Source organism: Perognathus longimembris, chromosome 4 (genome assembly GCF_023159225.1).
Source record: "Perognathus longimembris pacificus isolate PPM17 chromosome 4, ASM2315922v1, whole genome shotgun sequence".
Taxonomy (NCBI): Eukaryota; Metazoa; Chordata; class Mammalia; order Rodentia; family Heteromyidae; genus Perognathus; species Perognathus longimembris.
Window position 1 is genome coordinate 66357078 of NC_063164.1, and position 27421 is coordinate 66384498.

General features: G+C 34.4%; 1 protein-coding gene across 3 annotated transcripts in view; it reads right to left on the minus strand.

Annotated features, from left to right (window-relative positions):
• Positions 1–3495: 3495 nt before the first annotated feature.
• The window catches only part of Galnt13 (polypeptide N-acetylgalactosaminyltransferase 13), a 500698-nt gene continuing 476772 nt past the window's right edge, over positions 3496–27421 (minus strand). Inside the window, exons 10-11 of one of the 3 annotated variants that reach the window (XM_048345453.1) lie at positions 16704–16838; positions 3496–3980 (exon numbers count right to left, since the gene is read on the minus strand). In XM_048345453.1, coding sequence (XP_048201410.1) covers positions 3840–3980; positions 16704–16838 — 276 coding nt within the window. In that variant the 3' untranslated portion in view covers positions 3496–3839. Of the gene's footprint in view, positions 3981–8623; positions 8753–16703; positions 16839–27421 lie in introns of those variants that run through there. The other 2 variants (XM_048345455.1, XM_048345454.1) reach the window with 2 other exon arrangements.

The following is a 27421-nucleotide window of genomic DNA, read 5'->3' on the forward strand; positions in this document are numbered from 1 at the left end:
ATTCACATGATGATTATCATGTGAATGAAGCAGACAAATGACCTTGCCTTAAAAATGGATTACAGGTTGGGAGAGAGTTTATCTAGCACACATGAAGCACTAGGTTTGATCCCCACAACTGAAAACAAATCAAACAGAACAAAAAATGAAAATGAGATTTATACTGTAGTGCACATGATGTTTGGTTGAGGCTGGGAGAGATTTGGAAGTAATTAAAGAGTGAATAGTTTTCCTGAGGTATGGAGGACCAGGTGGACAGGTGGGAGAATGGTTTAGCTTATTGATGGGATAGTATTGAAATAAAGACCTTAAAGCAAGTCTGTGAGAGAGCGTTGTGAAGCATTGGCAACAGAACAGTAAGGAAAAATCTTGCTTTGGAAGCCATTGCAGAGTAATTAAAATGCAGACTATCAAAAACATATGTTTATTTATTTCAGATGTGTGTATATGTATGTGAAAGAGATATATATCTACATGTATGCTCATATAGGTGACAGATATGTATGCAGGTATGTTCTTTATGAGATTTGTACATACATATGTGTATACGTGTGTGTGTGTGTGTTGTACATGTCTGTGTAGAGAAGTGTTGTCACGAAGGGTTTTAGAAGTCATTGGGAGGAGATGAAAAATTACTGGAAGGTTGTATACAGAGAAAGGAAAAAAATCAAATTCTCATTCAATATAAACTGAAATGGTTCTATTTGGTTTGTGTCTTATTCAGCAAAGACTATTTGAAACAAGACTGGCAATCATGGGGCATATACTACACCAAATGGTTAGAGGTAGTGACATACAGCAGATGTGGGAGAAAGTTATTGGTTACAAGTTACATGTGGAGCGGAGCAACAAGGGAATTTGCTATTGGATTAAAGGAAATTGAAAGATGAGCCAAAAGTGCCACTAGATCTTTGACCTGAGCATTTGGAAAGTTGTTATAATAGCTCAGAAGGGAAAGATCATAGAAAAGGGCAGTAAGAAATACTTAATAATGAGCATTAGCTTAGTTTCCTAGAAAAATGCAATGAAAGATGAATGCATTGTGAATTCAATTATGTTTTGACATCTTGTTCTGAATGCAGATATTTTTGAAAAAAGATGAGTGTTATTTTCTTGGTTGTAAAATTTACAGTGATTTTCAATGCTGTTTATAATAACCGCAGGTGTCCCAAACCTCTTAAGACTGAAAAATATCCTTTGGCATAAAACTCATGAAATTTTAGGCTATCTTGTAATTTTACTATGGTGATAATAAACTTTTAATTATTCAAAATATGGCTGAAATGTTTCATATTCCACTTCATGAAATATGCAGACTTTCAAAAATTTGCCATTGACTATTTTCTATGTAACATGAATTTTGATAGACAAATCAAAAATAAGTTGAACAAATTCTCAGGTGTTTATGCTATTAAAGTTAAGTAATAATTCTGGGAACATTTCACCTGATTTCTGTCAAACAAGAGGAAATTAAGGAGTAAAAATAAAAGAGAGGGATATTGTTAGGTCACAGTTGACTTGAGAGGCTGAAATCATTTGAAGATTGTGATTTTTTCCCAATTTACTGTAAACCATAGAGTCCATACTCAATAAAAATGCCCTCATATTTAAACTTTTGTTAAGAATTTTAGGTATTTAAGTACATTTACTGACTTTGGTGTGGGGGATGTCTATATTTGAAGGAGAAAATCTGAACCATTGCAGGTTGTAGAATTCTTCTCTAATGAAGAAAGAATGTCAGTAGGGAAAATAATTCAATAGTTTACCATCCTTCAGAAAGTAGATATGTCAATAATCACATAAGTATACATGTATGAAAATATCACATTGTAGCCCATATGTATGTACAATGTGTGTGTTAAGTATTAATTGTGAATAAATTAATTTAAAATGAAAAAAAATAAAGAAATTTATTGTTTGTGTTTGAGTATGTGTGTGTGTGAGAGAGAGAGACAGAGAGACAGAGATACAAAGAAAGAGGGAGGGACGGAGGGATGGAGGGGGAGGGAGCTTTGAAAGTAAAATGAGGCACAGGAAAATGTAATCTACTGCTCTTCCATGGATTCCAACTTCAACCCAAATTCCTATTGGCAGCTCAGTAGATTTTGATCACAAATAAAATATAGGTAGAACAACATTATGAGAGTTTAAAGTGCTATTAAATTATTAAAAAAATTTGCTCAAAATGTCATTGATTCATTTTTCTGTCTTCCATGTCTTCTGCTTATGTATTTTGAACACAAATGTATTTTAACATTCGAGAATACATGATCATAGACTAATTATAACTGGGTCCCTTGTTCCCTATTTTATGGAAAATGATAACTAGCATTTTAACTGAAAGTGTACTAGTTTGCTCTCCTAGTGATGAAATTGTTAATTATTACAGCATAGCAATGAAATTCTGATAGCTGTATACTGTTTGTTTGTTTGTTTTTTACTGTCAAATTCAAACTGCAATAGCAAAAGCTTAAAAATCTCTAAATTGAGAAGAATTAAAAGTCAAGTCTAAAACTGAACCCTCAAAATTCTGTGCATTATAAGTGCTAAGCCACACCCTCTTGCAGGCATGGGGTACATATGGTCTAGGAGCCTTGCAAGGCCAGGAAAATCATTTGATTAGCCCTGCCAAGGACTGTATGTGGGTACTTAAAATTCAACAAATATAGGAGCATTTTTTCAATGTGAAATTCAATAAATCTAGGACTGTTAATGGTGTCATAAATATCCAAATGGCCCTTGGCAGGAGAAAGATTATTTACCCCAACCAGAAAAACAAAAGAGATATAACATAATTTAGAGTCAAGATACTAGTTAAGGATTTGGGTTTCTGACATCAACTCTGGGAGCAGTATTGTTAGTCTTCAGGCTGTGCAAGGAATGACCTCAACCTAGGTGAAATATCTTACAGCAATTGTGGCAAATTACCTTCATCTCCTGATTATCTGACTATTTTCATTTCTTTTTCTTCTTTATTCTCTTTCTTTGGCTAATTTCTTTTTTCTTCTTTTCTTTTTCTTTCTTTCCTTCCTTCCTTCTTTCTTTCCTTTTCATTTTGTGCCCAGGTATTGTCTCTTAGCTTCTGTACTCAAGGCTGGTACTCTACCACTCGAGCCACAGCTCCATTTCCATCTTTGTACTGGTTTACTGGAAATAAGTGTCTCACAGTCTTTCCTGCCCAATCTTACTTCAAACACTGATCCTCAAATTTCAGCTGCCTTTTGGAGCTAAGCATGACCCACAAGACTGGCTTTTGTTAATTTTATTTAAATGTGGAATTTTTAAATATAAAGACATGAATATAATATGCAATTTAATTGTTTTCTTGGTACAAAATATAAAGCCTAATATTTTAAATGATGTCAATGCCAATCTATAACTTAATATAATGTTATATTACTGACATAAAAATTCAACATTTGTTTCCATGAAGCTCCAGTAGAAACAGTAAGTTCATAAAGTAACTGATAATATTTTGTAATGAAGGTATTTCATAAGGCATTACATTATCTCATTTTAACCTCTATAAAATAATTCCCCAATAATCCTTGATGTGAGGATAATAAAGATTATTTTAAAGCAAAAAAATTATTTTTCAGGTTGTTCCAATATTTAATAACATCTGCTGTTATTTATGTTTTTATGTGCTTCTTCAATCAGATAGAAATTTTAGTAGGGAAATAATCAAACATTCCTAAGAATGAATTGTAAACAATTGTGTTTTAGAGTACTAAAAGGTTTCTTTAAAATGTTCAAATCAGTAAAGTCAATACCTTCCCCTAACCAAAACAATGAGGAAACAAAAATATAGACAATTCTATGACTGGAGGAAAGAGTCTTCAAACCCCCAAGGTCATGTTTCGCAGCAACCACTGTTGGGATCTGCTTCCACTGCAGTCCTGCATTGTGGGCACCATTTTGTCTTCTTCAGAAGGTTCATCGAGACACTGGTTACTATTAACATGTTTCAGGGTGAGCCTCTGTAAAAGATATCCAATAATCAGTTCAGCGTACTTTATCTTTTTACCACATCAGATTTAAGTAACTCTTGAAAACATCCAAAATAATACTTTAGTATTTTATTTTGTGGAATGACTATAAAAGAATTGAGCACAGGTGTGTATTAAATAATTATAGAATCATTATTGTCCAAAAACCATAATTTACAGATGGATATTTATCATAGGTTGCCAAGAATTCAGACTTCTTTGTAAAAAGGTCATTTGTGAGCTTTGGGTCTCATTGAGGGCTACACATGTTAACAAGCTTTGCAAAAGCTTAGTTTTCATAGGAATGTGTTATTTACTAACTATTTGGTAGACATGAGAACTGTGATCCAGATGAACAAATCTGCAGTGGATGTTCCTATTTCAAAATACTAAACACACTGTAATATCTGAGATATTAATTGTAAAAACTGGTTAAAGTATATTCACCATATTTTGATCTTCATTTTAAGAACCCTAAAAAACATCAATATCAAATAAACAGGCATATGTTGAACATATATTTCTAAATGCTACACTTGCATTTTATTTTCTTCACAATTCTAATGATTATGCCATGTTAATCACTCATTATATATCATTTCTCTAATTTTACCATGTATATTGGAAATCACATTGTGGGATTTCCCAGATATACATTTCAACTGTGTGTGTGTGTGTGTGCGTGTGTGTGCATGCATTTGAGTGTGCATGTGTGGTATTTGAACTCAGAGCCTTGCACTGACTAAGCAACAACTCTACTACTTCAATTACTCTGCCAGCCACCACTATGATTTCTATAATTATATATAAATCTTTTCAGATTCTTAACCAGAGCAATATTATAGGAAAAACTCCCCAATCACAAATGCTTGAGTGTATGTGAAGTGATTTGCAGTATCCTGAAATATCTTGAAATATCCTGAAAATAGCACCTCCAGTGACTATTACCAGGCATGTGATACAAATAGCAGAGAAAGACCAGCCAGACAATTGTAATCTGTTTACATTAGGCTTAAAACACCCTGAAACTGAAGTACTGTGAGTCAAGATGGAACAGTGGATAAACTTTGTGGGAGATGCTAATGGACAACAAGCAGGAAATTAAAAGAGAGTGTTTAGAAGTAAAAGAGAATTCTACACAGAGTCCTTCTGAGTTGGATTTTAAATGCATGGACTCAACCCATCTGTAATAAATAATGAAGAAGAATGTAACTGAATAAAATAGCTAATAATAGGCAAGATTTTGGTTGGTTTATTCTTATGGAGCTAGAAAACTCAACTGTCCACTAGGCACAGACTAAACAAAACATTTCCATATTTGTTATAAATTTGTACACACACACACACACACACACACACACACACACACACAATACCTAAAGCTTCTGTTTCAGAAACCCAAATCACTTACCATTGGATGCTTCTGTATGATTTTCATATACTTATGTTAGTGCCTATTGAGTATTCCAGAGATTATTGCCATTACTTTGTTCTCATCAGGTTTGACATGCTAATTACATACTTTGATCAAGTATCAGTACCTTAGGTCATAACAGAACATACACTACAAATATTTTCCATTAGTATTTGTGGGACTTCAGATTTTTGGAACATGAATAATACCAGGAGAAATCTCTGGTTATGTGGAGAATGTTTGAACATCTGCAGTAATCTTATCAAAAGACAGGACTGTAGCCAGACATTGGTGGCTTATGACTAATCTTAGTTATTCAGGAGTCTGAGATCTGAGGATTGTAGTTTGAAGCCAGCCTGAATAGGAATGCCTGTGAGAATCAGTTCTACAAATAACCAACTAAAAACTGAAATTGGAATTGTGGCTCAAAGTGATAGAGCACTAGTCTAGCAAAAAAAAGTGCATTGTATATACCACAGAACTGCGAAGTATGAGTGAAAGGGTAGGCCAAAGTGGGGTGAAGATATTTAAGTGGTGACACAGTTCAAGATACATTGGACACACAAACTGCTTGCTAAATGGAAAATGAATATTCAACATATAAACTAAAATTAGATTAGTAATGGAAAGGGTGGTTTGGGAAGGATAGTTGTGACCTTTATCAAGGTGCACTATATTCATGAACTGCTATGGTGAATGGCATATCCTTTGTACAACTACTTAAAGAAAATGAAAACATTCAAAAAATTAAAAATCTCAGGGACAGTGCTAAGGCCCTGAGTTCAACCTCCACAACCACTACCAACACCACTGGAAAGATCGCTCCTGGGATATTCTGAGCCTATAAAAGCAGTGGATGGAAGGAAGATATTTTTGGTTTAATTATGTCTGTAGGTTAAATTCACTCCTCACACTGTGAACGAAATAAAGGACTTTTCTTTCTTTTTTTTTCTTTTTTTTTTTTTTACCACATAGGCATTTCTTAATCCATTGCCCTAATATCTGCTGCTCAGTATTCCATTGATTAAGTTGTCAATGACACAAATAAAAACAATGGATAAAGTACTGGTTAGTGTTGCTCTTTTTGTGTCTGTATATGCGTGTGTAAGATCTAGGGCTTGAAATCAGGGGTTAGGCACTGCCCTTGAGCTCTTTTGCTCAAGACTAGTCCTCTGCTACTTGAGCCACACCTCCTCTTCTGGCTTTTTGTAGTTAATTGGAGATTTGAATCTCACACACATCCCTGTCTGGACTGGTTTCAAAGCTCAATCCTCAGATTTTGGCTTCCTGGCTAGGTAGGATTACAGGTGTGAGCTACCAGCATACAGCTGATATAGTTAGTTCTTTCTTTAAAAAAATCATTATTTTCTTGGGATAAATATATTAATAGGCTGCAAAGTTAATTGGAGGGAAAAAAAACTACAATACTCTGTACACTAATGGAATCCAGAAGAAAACCAGATATCTCTGGTGCAGATGTACCTAACTGTTGATTTCTCTAACCTCACCTACTATCTCTGAATTCTTGGGTATACCACCAAATCTTGGTTATAGGTTTGTCTGAAAGAACAACTGAGATATACTTAGTAAATGCTTATAAATACCTTTCTCCTTTAAATTACATAAATTAGCTTTCAGTCAATAGACTTTGAGACTTTAACAATGAAATAAAGTTTAAATCTGCAAACTGTGATCCTAAAACAAAATATGACTTACAGTAAAATAATCTCTGGCTGAAAGCTGTGTCTTACCTCAATACTTTGTAGAAATCCCAAGTGTGGTGTCTCTAAGTGTAATTGCACTTTTGCATGTCCTGTTTGTCCAGGAGTTATGCCTGTTGGGTTTTTACCAGAGGTGTCCTGTGGTGAAGATGTGGTTATTAAACTAGGATGGTTTCTACATCTGCCTCTTGTGTATCTTATAACCCTGGACCAGAATGCCACCTTGTACAGACTGGCTTACCAAGGACTTTAATGGCTGCTGTGGGGACTGTCACAACTTTGCTTCTTGAGAGAAGCAAACTGTAGTTTCTTCCCTAGAACTCTATCACAGCCTTGTGAGATTAAGTGTTTAATTAAAACCCCTGTTGATCCAAAACCCTCCTTAACCTCCCATGTGTCCAGTAAGGTATTAGGCAGCATAAAAAAAAAAAAAAACACTTAATCAGTGAGCAAAAATATTGAGTGAGAACTAGGACATGTTCTTATCTGCACTATTTATAAGAATTCCATACTGTTTAGTTCCCTTGAATGGAATAAAGCTTCATTCATCTCATTATTTACTAAGAAGGCAATCATATATCATACAAGTGACGAAGGATACTACTGCAAAATAGGTTTTATTAATATAATAATGTCACCTAAACAACCAAATAAATTCTCAAATATAATTTTCTCCACAGTTACTGAAATTTACATTGTACTTAGACTTTAATAATGTGTTTATTTAGTGTTGCATATTAAAATAATTATACATTTGATAATATGCTATGGTTTGCCTATACCAAAGCATCCCTATAAAAGTTAACAAACTTAATCTTAGTATTGCAACAACAATTCATTTTTTATCTGTTAGCTTTTGTTAAATATAATTTCATTGTGATTATTAAGGTGTTTTATACAAGGGTTATTGTTTGATAAATCAAGTAATGACTATATTTCTTTTTTTTTTTTTTTTTTTTTTTTGGCCAGTCCTTGGCCTTGGACTCAGGGCCTGAGCATTGTCCCTGGCTTCTTCCCGCTTAAGGCCAGCACTCTGCCACCTGAGCCACAGCGCCCCTTCTGGCTGTTTTCCATATATGTGGTGCTGGGGAATCGAACCGAGAGCTTCATGTGTAGGAGGCAAGCACTCTTGCCACTAGGCCATATTCCCAGCCCACTATATTTCTTTTTGAACAATATCACTCCTTCCTTGACTTTCCCCCAGTTTCTCCCTCCATCACTGCTCTGTATTAGTCATTTCCCTAATTTCTTTCCAGTTTTGATGAAGAATCCAACTGTTATATGGAGATGGTTGGCCTTAAGTAGAACTAAAGTTTTACAATACAGCCCATCAATTATATCTGTATGTCTCTCTCTTTATTTGCTAATGATAAATACTAGTTAATACATGCACATTAAAATAAAATCTGCAACACAAACTAATAAAAATATCACTTGAACAAGTAATTGGTAAGATTTCCAAAAATATTTCTAAAAACTTCTGCTCTTGTGTAGTTCCTTTAGTTTCTTAGTAGCCATTTTTGCAAAACACTATCATTACATGTTTCCACAATGGGAAGCTGGGAGCCATCTGCTACTTGACTTACTGAGAGACAGGACTGGGTGATTATATGAAGAAGAGTATGAGTCTGTTTGACAAAGAAAATAATGAATAATGACAAAATCAAGCACAAAGGTAGCAATAACTCAATCATTTTGGGCAACATATAATTTCTACTGGATAAGGCTGGGAGACACATGTCACAATAATTGCATCCATGAAGCCGTGAGCAGCATCCTTTTAGAAGGTTTTAATATCAACTCTACTCATCCACAAATAGAGGTAAGGCTGAGAATAATGAAGATGAGCTTGAGCTCAAATGGTGAAAACAGGGGTACAGGTTGTTATAAACAGAAAAAATATGTTTTCAAAATGAAGTATTGAAATACATTGTCATGCCAAATGCATTGTGCATGGGTAATGAAAATAGTTATTGCAGAGAGTTCCTAATTATATTTGTTAGCTTGCTCTTTCCTTTGTCATAAACTAGAATGGACACCAGGTAATAATCTGAGGGATAATTTTGCTTCAAAGGCTTTACTTTAATTTTCACAGTGTAGCATTCAAACTACGCCTACTAGTGTTTTGATAGAGATAGTATAGTGTTTCTAAGGATTCCATGAAAGCTGTTCACTCATTAGACATCAACTGCAAAGTTATTGACAAGAGGGGACAAAAAAAATCAGCTTTAGTTTTGTTCCTAATTTAATCAAATCTGCTCCAAATTTAATTATTAATTAGCTAATTAGTCTGTTTCTTATCTTGCATCTACTTCCTCTGCAATAGCCTAAGCTATATGGTCCTGGACTACTGTTTCTGATGTGATGACCAACCATGTTGACTGAAATGCTTAATGAAAGATCAGTGCAGAAAATAAAATTCTGTTGGAAGAAATAACACTTCTTGGGCAGCTTAATGGATACAATCATTAGATTTGTCTTTTCAAGGATTTATCTTCTGCACTAAAATTTTATATACATTATTTACAGACAGGAAAGACACAAAAATGTATAATATATCATTGGGAAAATTATCATTTTAATGATATCATTTGACTTGTTAAGAAGACAAGTTTTGTTAAAACCTAAATTTCTTGTACACATTGTAGGAAAGTTTAGTCTAGGTCATCTACTTTAGTGATTTTTTTTTCTGTGGTATTAAACACTTTTCTCCTAAATTCCATGTTAAAATCAAAGGCTCTACAGTTAGGAATTATGAACTCCACGTGCAATTGAAAGAGAAATTTTAATTTTTTCCTGGCATAAAACAAACTATTTTGTGTTGTTTACAAAATCAAGTGAATACAGAAAGCTACTTAATGACATGCATACAAAAAATTCATAAGAAACATAATTATATTATCCCTAGAAATATCTGTCACATAAATGACCAGAAAAAGAACTTTTATTCCAAGTACCTCAAAAAATCCATAATCAGGAAAAATTTAGAAAATATCAACCACATTGATATAACATTTACTTTTCATATTTTATAAATCCTGTAATTTTGAGGGTTTTTTGCTTGAAAATTGATTTATTTTTCTGAATATTTTGTCGTGAAAAATAACCATAATTAGTATTTAACTGTTTTAAAATACCTTATGTATGAATACTTATATAATTAAGGCCATAAAATTAAATATTCTTCTTCCAATTATAATGTGGCTATCTTTCCTGTCATTAAAATAATGTGAAAATACAATTAGGAGAATTATTTCTGTAAAATGGATTTGTCAAATTTATTTAAATTTTCCATTTGCCTGGACATCTTTCTGATTGGTAACTACTGCAAACAATGTTCCAGCAAACATCTTTTGAATATCTGTCCATATTTGTAATTAGTTCTTTAAAACTAATTCTTGAGAGTGAAATTACAGTCAAAGTTATGGACATTTTAAAGTAAGTTAACAGAACTCTTTGTGAAAATACCTGTGATGATAATCTATCAGCAATAGCAGCAGCTGCTGTGCCCTGTATTTCAGGCCACAGTATGCTACCAGGGTTACTGTATCTGTTTATTTAAAAGAATTTTGCCTTATGGACAGGAGGAAAGGGAATAATAAAATAACATCTTAGAAATAATTTCATGTATGTATCTGTGATATTTATTTTTCAAAATCATTCATGCTTATAAATTTACCCTTTTAAATTCTCCCTATTAAGTTTATCAGTCTGGTCACATTTATTGCAAATGACTCATTAAGAAGCTGCCATATTATCTTCACTGTTGAAGGCAATATGACATCCAATTGGTTTGCACTTGACTGCCAGAGAGCTTTTCCTCTAGTTGTGTTCAAAATATTGAATACAAAATAGAGTAATATAAACCTTCCGCACAATTGATTTTTGTTTCTAATGGAGATTTACTTAATCATTATCCCCTCAATTATAAAGCATTATTATTACTCATGGGAGCAATAAAATTTTAATCATATTATTTTAATATGCACAAGATTACTAATGCTTTATGTCTTCAAATATATTTGTATTGTTTGCTAAGACAAAATATGTGTATCCTTCGAAAATAGATATATTTTGTTTGGTTTCTATCCTTTCAAAGACACAGCTCCTACTTAAAGCCAATTAGAATAAGGCTAGGGAAACAATTCCACCAACAAATAAGGAACCATAATGCTGTAAATGTAGATTATATCATTGCATTAAAGTAAGTAATTTTTCTATTTTTAATTTAATTTTATTGTCAAGGTGATGTACAGAGAGGTTAACTTTTTATATTTCTTATGACCAGCTACTACTGACTGCATAGTTGATTTAAGAAACAATCACACAAATCTCAGTTGGTATACTAGAAATTTCAAACACACCAATAAAAAGAATTAACTTATTCTGTTGCTGATATTAGATGATATTAGAGTAAACAGAGTATTATATTTAATTTTGGAACATTATTTAAAATAAATTTTCCTATTAGCTAAGTGCATATTGACAATTTTTAAGTTAAAATAATAGTTATTGAAAATATTAATTATGATCACTTGACAATATAAACTATGCAGTCAGCAGCCCAAGATAGAGGTTTTCTAAAAGTAAAGTGCAACTGCTCAGTAAAGAGGGAGTACACATTCTACACTAAGCTACTGAAATGTCTACTCACTATCTAAAGATATGGGTTATTAGGAATATGGGAAATTTATGCTTGTCTAACATAGGCTGTCTTCAAAAGGCAAATTCCACTAGGGCTTTATCAGGAATTCTACTTGGGAACAAGGCTAGGCTGCATTTATATTTCACTTACCTTGAAGTTATAGTCCCATTTACCTGCTTTCTGATAAATTTAAATAAAAGAAGTCTATTAAGTACTAAATAGATGCTTCTTTGAGTGCATTAAATATTTTGCCTGCTGAAAAGAATGTTTTCTTGTACTGTGGCTCGAAGGAACATTTCATACAGTTGTATATAAAATTTGTAACAAGTATTTTCTCCATTACATGAGAAACAAGATTTATTTTTAGCATCATATTTTGCTTCATTTTTTTCTTTGTTGCATAGTGTTTACTGGGCATAAGTGTTCTAACCTAAAATTAGATTCTTACATTGTATGTAGCTGCCTAGATGTTCAAAAAGAAATGTGATTAAGTGAACATATTGTAGAAAAATGTAAATTTCAAATAAATTGGAACAAAATTGTGAGATTCAAACAGTATATAAAGCAACTAAATAAGATGGAATAAATCAATAGTAGATGTTCATGGAAATAATGTTCAATATTTAACTGAAAGATGAATTCAGATTTTTCCTTTTGTATTTATCTCTGTGACAATAGATATGTAAAGAATTTAGACAACCATCAGAGAGTAGTCTTATGACTCTCTGTTTACCTGAATAGAACTATTTTCATATGATTATGTAAAGGAAAAAAACAGCAAATACCTGTTGGTATTTAGCTATTTATCTGTAATACTGCACATTTAGTTTATTAGATCATCAAGTAAGCACATACAGTGCTTCAATTACTTTGTGAAGCAATGTATGATGGTAGAAAAATGTCAGGTTGATTGCCAGAATCTAGTATGGACAAACACAGACATTAAGGGACAAACTCTGTTCCAGTTTCCTTCTGTGAAAGATCCTGAAAAGATCTCTCCTACAAGGAAGGTATCAAAAAAGATACATTTCAGCCAGTAATTATGATTATTCCCTTCTCTTCTCTCCTGTTCACCTGAGAAGTAAGCAGAACCAAAGTAGTTGGGCAGAATTTGTATTTTCAGGCTTCATGACATTGCTGCCATTTGCCTGTGGATATTCTAACCGTTCTGCTCCTTTTCATACTTAGGCTGAAAGGACTGTGGAAAATAAGGTACTAGAATACTTCTGCAATTCACACTGGGAGATTCACAATTGTACTGGCAACTAGCTTCCTTTGAAAATTTTATTAGGATCTAAATCCTAGCTCTGCTGCTAGCAGGGTAATCTTTGTGCTTTAGCTTTCTGTTTATAAAGGCTGAATGGAGAGAATTTAAGGTACATTTTAGCTCTCAAATTATTTGAACATCACCAATTTATTTTGGCCTGAAAACTGTACCACCTCTCAGGTTTCTCAAAGAATACACTCTTGCTAGCAAAAAAAAAAAAAAAAAAAAAAAAAAAAACCCTAATAAAAGTAGTAGTAAGCAGCATTTGTCTATGTTCCTGAGTTTGCAAATAAGAATAGAGCTACCAAACAAGGCCTTTACTCTCAGATCTCAGCACTTCTCATCCTTTGCTCCTATTCCTTCTCCCAAATGCATTGCACATTTCCAAAGTGTGTTTGGATCTTTTTTTTAAGTAAAGGACATAATCAAAATGTAAAATTGTGTATTTTAATTTCACAAAATCTTTCTTTCTTTCTTGTCAGTATTCAGGCTTGAACTCGATGGCCTCCTGTTCTACTTTATAGCTCAATTGATGCCATAAAGCTTGAATAACACTTCTGTTTCTGGTTTCCTGCGGGTTTTTTGAAGATAAGTGTCTTGAAGATTTATCTACATTGAGTGGATCCATACTATGCTTCTCTGACCTCAGTCTCCTGAGTAGCTAGGAATATAGGAGTTAGCCACCAGCCTCAGACTAATTATTTCCTTGTTAATGACTTCAAATACCCAAAGTTCAAGAATAACTCTTGACCATTGATTGCACTCTTAGACCCAGTTACTTAGGAGATAGAAATAAAAAGATAATCGTTAAAGACTAGTCTATCAAAAAATTATCTTCAAGGAAAAACTGAGTATGGTGTAAGAAGTGGAAGATGTGAGGAGCTGGGAGAGATAAAGAACAGTGGAGAGAGAGGCTGATACTGATCAAAATGCATTGTATTCATAAACTGAGCTATTGAATTGAAACTTTTTTGTACCGCTGCTTAAAGATAATAAAAAATTTAACCCTAGTGCAGAAAAAAAACGAATGACTAAATTCAGAAAGGTATTCCCTTATTTGTTCTATTATTGTACAATAGCTTCATATTATGAATTATAGATTGGATTTTGTATCACATCATGAGTTGAACATCTCATTTTGAATACATATTCTTATATTAGTGTTAATTAAAATATGGTACATAATTATTAAATTATGGTAGATGAATACCAGATTACTTATTTAAAATACAATTTCTCACTTTTTATACCACAAAGCTTTTTTGTGTGTATTCCAAATGAGTATTAAAGTGCTCCTAAGTATGCAGCCCATAACCATTTATCATTCAAGAGGATAGATGTCCTCAAACCATTTCTTTATCTTAAATGAAGCTACATTATTTTCCCTCCTCTTTAAAAGTTCCTTAGTATTCAGATAATATGAACAATAATATACAGTTAATTTACAGCCAGTTATTTAGAAGAGAAAGACTTAGTTATGACTAGGAGCCATCAAAAGTTACATAGGAGCGGGAAGCCCCCACACCTGTAATTCTAGGTATTCAGGAGGATGTGATCTGAGGATCGCAGTTGAAGTCAGGCTGGGCAGGAAAGTCTGGAAGACTCTTATCTCCAATTAATGACCAAAAAGCTAGAAGTGCAGCTGTAGCTCAGTGGCAGCATGCTACCTGAAGGAAGCTCAGACCCTGAATTCAAGCCACAGGACTGGCAAATGTACGCCAGCGCGCGCGCACACACACACACACACACACACACACACACACACACACACACACACACACTTACATTGAAGCCTAAAGATTGAAAGGGCTTCTATGACAATGAACTTTGTCTTGTACAAAAGCAAAATCTTAAGACCAGCAACAAAAAGAGAAAAACCACATCTCTTCCTGAAAAATATTCTCTCATTCTTTTGGTCATTATCTCAATGAAGTCCATGGTTCTTGGACAAAACTCAGCACAACAGTGACATATGTTTTAAATAATTAATAAGGAAAAGGGAGGTCAAGGGTAAATAAGATCAAAGTATATTATACACAGGTATGGCAATGTCATAATGAAGCCCATTGTACTGTAAGATAAGTTTAAAGAAAATACTATTTACAAAGTTTGTACTTTGCCCACGTCTATAAATTGCCTCACAAGAGAGTAAGAGTGTTGATTAAGGGTCTAGGTTTGCCTTCTGGAAAAGTTGAGGAAAGCTCTCCTGTAAATGCAATGTGATGTACCATGGTAATAGATCAAACCTGGAAAGAACAACAAAAAACAGTAGCCAAATGGAGTGAAACACTGAAGGCAAAAGAGGGAGTGGATCACATTGATGGAACTCAGAAAGATTCAGGGTGTTTGTCCTTAGTTACATCACAGAAAGATTTTGTGTCCCAGGGGCTTAGTAACATTGTATACTTTCTAGTCACCAAATTAGTACTACATAACCAGTTTGGAATCCTGTCACAATTAATTCATAAAAATATTTCTGGTATTCAGTTTAGAAAACTACAAAGTCATGATTTTAACAAAAAATAGAACTCCCAAGAGTTTTGAAAATAAGAACTTGTTCAAATGTTGGAAATATTCCCTAACTCTATAGAATAATATTTAAAATACTGCACACACAGAACATTCCAGGCCCTCATGGGACACTGCCTCTGTGAGACTGATTCTTGTCTATTTTATCATTTATCTTGTAAGAAGAAAAGTCTTTAGTTCTTGCAAACACATGACTGACCATTTAATAGTGCTAGAAATGTGACACGGATGACCAATCCATTTTGCAGGCAAAAAGAACTGGAAAACAAGAAGCTGGTTTGGAAGCTGCTGCCTTTGTAGAGAAAAATATTTCTTTTTTATTAGCTCCATCTGATGGCTGAACTGATTTTTACATGCTGCTTGGTCATACATTCCTATTAGTAATTCTGTTATTTTCTCTGTCAGGAATGTGTTCTATATAAATGAGGGCAGGTTCACTGATTACATGTTCATATGATTTATATAATTCTACAAAAATATCCTGTGGTAAAAGTAGAGAAGCATTTGAAGTAGCCATTTCAATAATGAGTACATCTTTGTTAAGCTCGTCAAGTTGTTATTTTAGTTCGTCAAGTATGAGAGATGAAAACTGAAAATACAGACATATGACATTCTTGTCTGTGCAGGTTTGCATACAAGGCTTGTGAACAAGCAGTGGAATCTGGATATCCAAGATTATAGACTTATTGTTAGAAAATGCAAATGGTAGCTATATTTTATTTAATGTTAACCTTAGTGTAAATGCTTTCGTATATCACTGATTGATACTTGAAATTATCTTACTTTAGCTTTCGTGCTGGAAAATACTTGTTAATATCCTTTGCTTACAAGTAGTTTTTCTAGAACAAGTAGATAACCTTCATTATTTCCTGGCCATAATGTAAAATTAAAATCCCTGGTGTTGTACGTACATGGAGATCCCACATTTAAGCTGTGATTATTCATGTTTTTTTATGACTGGGCCAGTTTGGCAAAATCCTACTTCTAGTCTATGCACTCCTGATATGATCAGATATGACTTCACATGTTTTAACTGTAAAACTTCAATGCAGAAAAAAATAGCTTGGTATTTAATTGCTTTTTAAATGCAGTTCCAATGTTTAGCACTAGATAGTGAGTAAGTTGAGGGTAGCACTACCTCAGCGTCATATTCCCACAGCTGATTTCCTCTCATATGGTGGCATTTTAACATGATCACAGGGCCATTGAGTCTTGAGACATCCAAGCACAAGTCATCAGTTCGGATTTCTTTGTCAGCAGTATAGGAAAACACCTGAAAATACATAAGTCCAGTAACAAATTAACATCTCCTTTCCAATGTGTCATGGTGCAACAGTTCCACCTGTGGACATTTGTGACCCAATTCCATGTGGTCTCTGCTGTGTGCTCTTGAGAAAGCAAGTGCAACTTTGTCTTTCTTTCCTCCTCAAATGAAAAATAGGGAGAATGCCATCTCATTTAGAGGATTTCGATGAAGTCTCAGTAATCAAATAAAATTACTCAGTGTTTCGTTCTTGCTGGTTTTGTATTGCCTGCAGAATAATGTTTCTAACGTGTATGGAGCAAAGTGCATGAGGGCTCCTGTTCTTACCATCACTTGCCCAGTTACCCACTGACAGAGATAATGGTGGTTATTTTGGAGCATAAGTTTAAATATTTATTCCAAATATAACTACATCTTGTAAATCATATTCAATATCAACAGTAAGTTTTTGAAGATTTAGAATTATCTTCTTCCATCATCTTGTTAGTGAGAGGCTCTTATGTAGTTTTCACTAAGATGGTTACTACATCCTTTCTCAAGTTTGCCAGGGTATGTTAATCAGGATATCCAAGATTATAGAGTCATTATTAGAAAATTCATATGGTAGCTATATTTTATTTAATGTTAACTTAATATAAGTACTTTTGTTTGTCACTCATTGATGCTTGAAATTATCTTACTTTAGACTTTGTGCTAGAAATATCTTTTAATATTCTCAGTTTACAAGTAAAGTTTTCCTTGAACAAGTACATAACCTTCATTATTTTCTGGCATAATGTAAAATAAAAATTGTTTTGTTTTGTATCTGATAAAGATCTCACTTTTATACTTGATTGAGTTTTACTCCTTTTAGTAATAACATTCTTAGCATGATAGTACTGTCTATGATTTGATCAGGAAATTTAGATTTGATTTTCATTATTTATTTATTTTATCTCCCGTTGTCCTCTGTATTTGGTTTATTTTTAATATCCTGCGGTAAGCTACATCTCCTGACACTCATTTTGAGCATACTGAAACAGTGCACACAAAAAAATTCTGTATGACCAGATACACAGATAGCATCTGGTCACCAGTAGACACTGTTTTCCAAACCAGGAGCCAATCCCAGGTTGCAGTGTTGAATAACATACCCAGTGCTTTGATAACATACCCAGTACTAAAGAATTGGGCAGGAGCTCAGTAGAATTTGTGTCTGCCTATTTCTGTCCACCCTGGGGCGCACAGAGCTGAGAAGTTTGAACATTTAAGGAGTTTCCTGACTTCATGTACTACCTCCACATCTAGATCCACCACTCCTGAGTTCCTTAAAATGGTGCAGACAACCTCAAATGCCTCACAGACTTTCTTAGGGAGCAATTGTCTCCCTATGGCTGCTATTGCCAGTTACAATACACAGGAAGATTGTCTCAGATGGGACACATAGCCCTCAGCACCCAGTCTGCTATAATTAATACCCTTATGTTTGGCTGTAATACAAGATGGACTATTTCAAACCTACTTACTTATAAAGGACTATAACTTAGATTAAGTTATTACATGTTGATGATCATAGGAATTGAATTTCTCATTAGCAAACTCTCAACTATGCTTTGTATCAACAAAGGAGACTATATACCATTGAAGCTACTATAACACTATACTATAGCTACTAACTATTACCATCAAATTACTTTATTATTTAGAACCAATTGTCTTAAGAATATTGGAACACACAAATCAGAGATTAACAGAATATTTTCAGTTGCTCCACTTAAAAAAATAATGACAGTTGATTCAAAGTCCATGGTGTGAAGTTAACTGCAATAAGTAGAAACAGTGTGAAACAATTATTATGCCCTTCCTCCCACTATGCAGGAAATAGGAAGATGCCGATAATGATATGACCTATAAACAGAAATCATATTCAATGTATTTCATAGATGTTACACTTGCTCGTTATTTTACTGTGACATTGCATTAATATTCCCAAGCCTATATAACAACTGAAGAATTCAGTGCATAAGTAGAGCTCTTTACATAAATTGTATATTCAATAATTTATAGTTTTGAAAATTCTTTTATATTTGGTATTTGTATTGACTAAACATATAACATTATGAACTATTTTAGTACTATTTTATGCTATTATATAGTCAAAAGTGAGGCTTACTCACTTACCTATTTTTGCTCAGATTTTTAAATTCCAATAATAGACTCTCTACTCCCTTTTGTGGACCTAATGATTATTGTGCTTTAGCATCAGAGAACTTAACCAAAACAAAGTATCAGAGACTGAGTGGCATAAACAACAGGTATTTATTTCCTAATGGGCCAGAAGTTCAACATCCAAATAATGGTGGAGTTGATTTCTCCTGGAAAGTGTTTTCCATCTTATCTGGTATGGTAAGCATTTTTACCCTGTGTTCACCTGGTTTGTACTGTGTGCCTTCCTATGCCAAAAATTTCTTCTTCTTAAAGTTAGACTAGGGACCCCCTAAAAAATGTATTTTACGTTACCTTTTTAACGACAATCACTCATAAATAACAGTCACTTTCTGAGGTATAGGAGGGGAGAAATTTAATATATAAATCAAGGAATTTCAAATTTCAGGCTACAAACTCTATGAAATGTATTGAAAGAAAACATACCATTGATTCCAGTGAAACCTGCAATGCATGTCATTTTTGTTATTTCTCTAGGTCTCTTTAAGATCCAATTTACAAATTCAAATTAAAATCTGCTCTTTAGTATTATTATCCAGAACTCTGAATATCACTTAATGTAAACTTTTCTCCCCTTCTCTAAATTGGGCCTTCTTTAATTTGGCAGCCAGGGTGAGAAGGGATATTTTTCTTCTTACTGCCTTAAATCACACCCCCCCCTCATGGTGCTGCTCACTTGCCCACTCCCCATACCCTGTAAAATGCTTATCATCTTTTATCCATCAAGGTGATGAACTTATAGAAGAGGTCAAAGTCAAATGCTTTATAACTACCTCCTGGTCTCTGACTGGGTAAATATTTTAAGCTCACTGTCCTGAGAGGTTTGTGGTTTTTGAGAGAATACCACGGCAGTGCTAAGGAGGAGGACAATGCATATTTTATAAGCATGCTCATTTTCCTACTTGAGTAGGTCTGGGAAGCTCTGAGAGGGCAGCGGAGTCCCTTCGATGCACTCCTCACCAGCCAGCTTTATCTTAAGGTGTGAGTCAAGTCACACCCAGCCACACTTTCCAAGAGAAAGGAGTATATAACAGCTCTCAAAGTAATGTCCTACATGATGGATAGTTTTGAAATGGAGCATAAACTACGAGAACCCATCAAGAATTCCAACATGCTAGGGCCCTGTGTTGCTACGGGGCTTGCATATTCACTAAGCTGTTCTTGCTTTCAGTCGTCACCTAAAATCAAGGTCACAACTCCTCCTTTTCAGAGGAAGGAGAATTAGCAACAACTCTGTACAGAAAATACTGCAATCTTCCTCATATTCTGAAGTGTGTGTGTGTGTGTGTGTGTGTGTGTGTGTGTGTGAGAGAGAGAGAGAGAGAGAGAGAGAAAGAAAGAGAGATTTACTTCTTTTAAAATAATCTTTCCTTTTTAATGACAAATTTATGCTCTGAGCTCTGTCATGAGCTGCTGTTCTGTAGCCTGGTTTTAGCACTGTGGGTTCCAAAATGTCCTACGGACAGTGCTCTGTTGTACAGGGACCTTGGCTACTTCAGCAAACAACACAGGAACTTAGCGCCCTCTGCTGGTATTGGATTGCCATAGTTTCTTTTTATATTTATTTCTTTGATAGTGTATTGTAAAGGGGATATTGTCTGGGGTTACAGTTAAATAAATCAGGTAATGAGTACATTTTTTTTTTTTTTTTTTTTTTTTTTTTTTTTTTTTTTTTTTTTTTTTGGCCAGTCCTGGGCCTTGGACTCGGGGCCTGAGCACTGTCCCCTGGCTTCCTTTTGCTCAAGGCTAGCACTCTGCCACTTGAGCCACAGCGCCGCTTCTGGCCGTTTTCTGTATATGTGGTGCTGGGGAACCGAACCTAGGGCCTCGTGTATCCGAGGCAGGCACTCTTGCCACTAGGCTATATCCCCAGCCCGAGTACATTTTTTTTTGAACAGTATTACTATTCCCAAGTTTTTTCCCCACTTTCTCTCTTGAGCCCTCCCCCAAAAAGTTGTGCAGTTTCCTTTCAACTTAGTGTCTAGTGAGAATCACTGCTGCATTTGTTCATTCTTTATACCTCCATTTCTGTGCTCCCATTTGCCCTGCCCCAAACAGATAAACTTACATACAATACAAAAGGTGCAGAAAACATAAACAGTGGTAAAGGAGAAAAAACAAAACATACTAGTACAAAAAAAAGCAAAATAACAATTTCTTTTATTAAAGGACTAGATTAAATTATGGGAGAGAGAGGGGGGTAGATCTATAGATACAGACATAATTTTATCTTATTTCTCAGTTTTAAATTAACATATGCTTGAAATAAATATTTTAAATACATGCAAATATTCAGTGCATATTCAAACTTTCTATGGTATATTTGAATCAGCATTATTATATGCCTTATATTTAATTTTTCTTTAACTTTCAACAACTATTCCTGTTGAACTCAGGATACATTTCTTATATAAGTTCAAAGTTTGAGTGTCTCTGTATATCCTATTACTCCAACTGCTTTGCATTTTCGGTGAAGAAATTGATATGAGAGAAATAACAAGATTTAAGAAAAGGGTCTAAGTGCTTTGTTGCAGAGTCTCTTTGCACTCCATCATTGTCTGTTTGCTCCAATCTTCCCAATTACTGTAATCCTCATACAATGTCATCACCACAGTCAGTTTACTTTTGTACCATCTTAAGAATCTCATCAGATATTTTGAGTACAAGTCAGTTGAGAAATCTGCCAACTGCCATCCAAAAGGATACACCAAAATAACACAAATTATGACTTTCTTATTCAGTTAAAAATCTAAGGTAAATGCATGATCATAAATGGAAAGTGTTCCATGACCAAAATTAGGACTTGCAGAAAAAACTATGATCTATTTTTTTCTTTTTGTTTATTTTTTAATGCTAGTCCTGAGGCTTGAACTCGGATCTAGGCACTGTCACAGAACTCTTTTGCTCAAGGCTAGTACTCTACCACTTGAGTCACAGCTCCACTTCTTGCGTTCTTGGTAACTAACTGGAAACAAGAATCTCATGGGATTTCCTGCCCAGGCTTGGCTTCCAGTCTCAATATCAGCCTCTTGAGTAGCTAAGAGTCCATGTATGAGCCACTAGCACCCCACTGATCCAGTTTTTAAAATGCTCTTTCTGTGTCCATATTTTACATCCTGATGTGTGTGAAGAATGCATAGATGACACTGAGTTCTTCAGTGCAGTGGCTAAATGAAGAGTTTCAACCAAGAAAATACAATTTACTATGTCGTAATGGATTTCTGTCTATACATTGGTATGCCAGTGATTTTTTTTGGCATAGGAAGGTAAAAATGAGGTAGCTTCTGTGACCTCTAAGGTACGTTATATAATTAAATGACAGCTATGGTCCTTCTTACTTCAATGTTCTAGAACTATATTATTAAAATTAAGATACTGATGTTTATATTATGTCCAATATTCTCATCTTGTTAACAACATTATGTTGGAAGCCTTAACTCTTTCTCTTTTCTTTTCAATACAACCATATACAACAATGTAATGCATCTTTATTTGTGTGCAATAAATCATCTCATCTTCCTGTGTCAGACATACTATGTGTTGGCTATATAATCTCACCACTCCATTTTGTCAAGGAAAACACTGCTTAAAGCCTTAGTACATTCTATTCTTTCTCCACTTATTGATTTGTAACTGCTTTTACTCAGATCATTTATCTGCACTATATTGCCAGCAGGTATAATTTTGTCTCTCTTTGGAGTGGAATAACACGTAAATGTATACAAATGTATGAACTGACATATGGTAGATTCAAAGGAGAATTCCAATAGTGTAATTCCTTAGAAAGCAAAGTCAAAGTTTAGCAAACAAAAACACCAGGAAGCAGGTATGTGAATGGAGTGAGGTGTTTTCAAGTGGAATGGAAAACAAATGAGAAGAAAAGGGGGAGAAAGCAGTTAATAATGCAATGTACATCCTGCAAAATCAAGAAGAGGGAGGGAAGGGGTGGGATGGGAGACATTTGCAAAAGGTATATTGTATTTATAAACTGCTTTGTTAAATGGCAACTTCTTTGTAAAACTACTTAAAGATAATAAAAAGTATATAAAAATAAATCATCCCCCATACACACACATTAAATTGTGGGCTTTGGGAAACTACACAAACCCAACATTGAGATCCATTCTCATCTGAAACATGGTAATTGTGAAGTTTTGTAAAACTTTGGTTTCCTTACCTGTTCAAAGGACAAATGTCTAATCTTTCAAAAATTATTTGAAAGGTTGAATAGAGTGTTGCATGTAAAGTGCTTGATTCACTTAATGACTAAATAGTAGTTATTATCCCTGCAGTATCAATACAAACCACCTACACTTAATTGCATTCTAGCTCATCTTTTTCTATGGGAAGTTTTTTGACCTTGCTATTCACATAACTGCTGAAGATATAGTTTCAATCTCTTTAGAAACTATTCAAAGAAAAATACTCAATAATTATTTTAAATGCAAATAATTTGTTCCTGAAAATTTCTGGTTCACATTGTTGAAAAGAGTACAAGATAATACAATAAATAAGCATTCACTAATACAATAACAAGATAACTCGCACTTTATTTTTGATCAGTTCACTGTAAAGTCTTCCCACTTTAAATATTACTATATTACTGGTATTAAAACTTATGCATTTTTAGTACTTTGCTCTACCCTAAAGGATTTTACAGGAAGTTTATGTATTTGGGAAGTCAAATATGTAAACATTTTGCTTCTCATACAATTATACTTTTCTAATACTCAAGAACATAAACAGCCGATTAAAACCCAATGGGAGGGCTGGGAATACTAGGCAAGCATGCTTGCCTTGTATACATGAAGCCCTAGGTTTGATTCCTCAGCACCACATATATAGAAAATGGCCAGAAGTGGTGCTGTGGCTCAAGTGGCAGAGTGCTAGCCTTGAGCAAAAAGAAGCCAGGGACAATGCTCAGGCCCTGAGTCCAAGGCCCAGGACTGGCAAAAAACAAAAACAACAAACACACACACACACACACACACACACACACACACACACACAAATAAAAAAAAAAACAATTGGACATCCTGTGCATACTATACTTCATCTAATATACTTGGATATGCAGACGGTATGTGTGTGTGTGTGTGTGTGTGTGTGTGTATGTGTTGTGTGTGTTTGTGTGTCTTTGGTGTCATATTATGTTCCATGGTTCACATGTCCTACATAACATACTTATTTCCTTGTGTGAGAGAGACTGTGACTATGGTAAGAGAGTTACCCAGGATCAGGTTATGTAAAGTGTTATGTAAGACCTCAGATTAGCAACAGAAGGGTGAGAATTCAGGATGGACTTGAGGATAAAAGATGCCAGGTTTTGGAGAAGGCCATGTGGCAGAAAACTGAGGACAGCCTCTTTATTCTGGTTGCAATGACTGAGATAAAACAAACCAACATACAAGATACATTCAGGCTCTACAGCTGCAAGAAAGCGAATTTTGCCATCCACTACATCTTTGAAAGAATCCTAGGCAACAATAGTTCTAGCCCGCTTCTACTTTCTCTGTGAGACCATGAGAAAATTCAGCTACATTATGCCTAAATTTCAGACACACAGAACTGTGAGATAATAATTTTTAAATGCTTTAAGAAATACATTTGTTATAAACAGTAGAAAACAAGAAATAAAATGCATGCAAAACTAGATCTGCTCACCCTACCTGAATGCCTTCTCTTTGTTTTTTTTTTTTTTTTTTTTTTTCCCCTCTCACAATAACAGGATTTGGATTCAGGATCATGGCCTAGTATTTGGGTCACATCCTCAACCATTTCTGTTTTTGTCATTTTTTGAATATAGACTAGCATTTTTACTCATAAGGTCTGGACCCTACTTCTCTTATTTATGCATCCCTATAGTCCCTGTAGCTGGGGTGGGACTCAGCTGAGTCCAGCCTTATGGGTTAAGATGGGGGAGGGTGTATCATTTATTTTTTGCCTGAGCTGGTCCTTAACTGTGACTCTATGGATCCTCATTTTACATATTGCTGGGATTATAGGCATGGACCACAGTGCACAGCTTCCAGTCCTTGTCTTTTATTCATCTAAGCATCCATCAATTTTCTTCACAGATATTTTCAATCATTTTGAGTATGTCATGCTTTATCCCAACCATATATGACCTTTAGGTAAAGCTTCATTGAATACACAAACATCTATTAGTGAATTCCACCCTTCCCCGCCCCCAACTGGGCCAGGTGTGATGGCACATACTTGTAATTCTTGCTACAGGGGAAGCATAGATTTGATCATAGTCCATGGCCAGCCCCAGGCAAAATAACTCCACAAAACCCTATCTGAAAGCAAAAGGGCTAAAGGTCTGGTTCAAGTCGTAATGTATCAGACTAGGAAGCACCAAGCTCTGAGTTCAAACCCTAATACTGCCAAAAATGTTTCCTCAACTATATGAGTTGACTTGAACTTTTATCTTATGATCTTTTTTAATAAAAAGTTCTAGCATAAATTATTTTTTTCTAATGGCCTCCCTATTGTGTCATTCATTCAGTATTTTATTTGGTGAACTGGACACATAAATTGCAAAGGAAGGAGGAACTCATATGTGGCTTATTCTTCAGCTGGGGGCAAAATAAATACATGCTTTCCTCATTGGTTGGCCCCACTATGGGTCAATGTAATTGGTCTTTGAGATTCATACTGATTTATGCCTATCAATGTGAAAAGGAAGTAGTAGAAACAACCATCTATATAAATTATTATATTTTTGATAGTGGTTGCTACAAATTAATGGGAAAATATTTTGTGTCATCTTATCAAAGTATTTTACTTATTTTTGGTAATATTTCCTTTGTCTTGAAAGGTTTTAATTTATGAGGTACTTCCTAAAATAGCTCAAGGTTAACTTAATTTGTCTTTCTCAAAAATCATGAAATGAACTAAGCATTCTAGGAGAGGTAATTCACGAGGGAGAAGATCTCAAGTATGGTCTGATCACTGGTGCGGTGACCTTCCAAAACCACTCCAGTCAGTTCATGTTGTTATAATTACCTTAAATCACATCTCTAAATTTTTGGTAAAACTAAACATAAAATTTTTTGTACTACCACACTATATACTTATTTTTATTTGTTATATAGAAAAAATATCCTAGACCTTTTTAGGAAGGTGTAATAGCAGAATTGGAATAGAGCTCTGTCAGATATTTATTGGAAGATTAGGAATTCCTATTAGTAAATGAATTAGACACTAGCCTGTTTCCATGGCAACCTCCTGAAGCCTCTTCCCTTTAATAGAAAGGTATCATTGCTGTCCATACCACATGTAGCTTCTAGATTTGGATGGGAGCAAATCCTTTGATAACAGCATTAAAGAAATGAACTGAAAAAAGCTCAAGATAAAGCTTCAAATTCTGTTTCTGCTTGATGAGAAATTATACTTGGGCATTAAATAACAAGAATAAAAAGTCTTTTCTATTTTTTTCCATGTTCACTATGTCATTTTTTAATAACAACAGTGCTTGTCCTAGTATTTTCATGAGATTTATTACAAATCATTTATCCTTCAACAACCTTTCTACTCTGAAAGCTAGTTGTTCCAACCCAAATTCCCCTCCTGACATTAACATTCCATTATTATCACAGCTCCTCTACGTACAAAACTTAATTTTTCACTTGGCCAGTCCAGAGCATCAATTGAATTTATAGGAATAACCTCCTTGTAGCTTCACATACCCTATTCTTGGGCTCACTGGCTGCTTTGTGAAGCTGTGGGGATGAACCATCTTCTGTTCTAATCAGGTCTCAATGCCTCCCATAGAGTGTTATGATTATGTTGTTTGTAAAGCATTCTTACATCCTCTTAATGAGACTGAATAGTGTTATTAGGTGCATATTTACTTATTTTTATTTAATCTTGTAACAAAATGACTTTAAAAAATATTCCTCACTTTTGTACATATAATATGTACATGTCTGTGACAGAAAAGATGAGATCCAAGAGAAAAAATATAAAGCAAATAATTGTATGTTATTTTCAGTACTTAAAGCTTTTTTGTTGTTGTTTGATTATACTTAGATCCTTTGGTTTGTTAGGAATGTCCTCTACAACTTGAGCCACAATTCCAGTCCTTTCTGCCTTTTTAATTTTACAAATAGGCTGTCCTTTTTTTTCCAGGGATGTCCAAGACATACCCTTCTGTTTCTGTTTCTCCTGTAGCTGATGTGTGCTTCCAGTTTGCTAACTTTTTGCCTAGGCTGGTTTTGAACTATAATCCTTCCAATTTTCTAATTCTCAGTACCTAAGATTTTAAGCATAAACCACTGTACTTAGAAAGATCTATCAATTTTTCAAGGGATACATAACTCTTCCCAAGACCCAGTCAAGTAAAAGATGCTTTTAGCCATTGTAGGAAAAGCTCTGTTTGA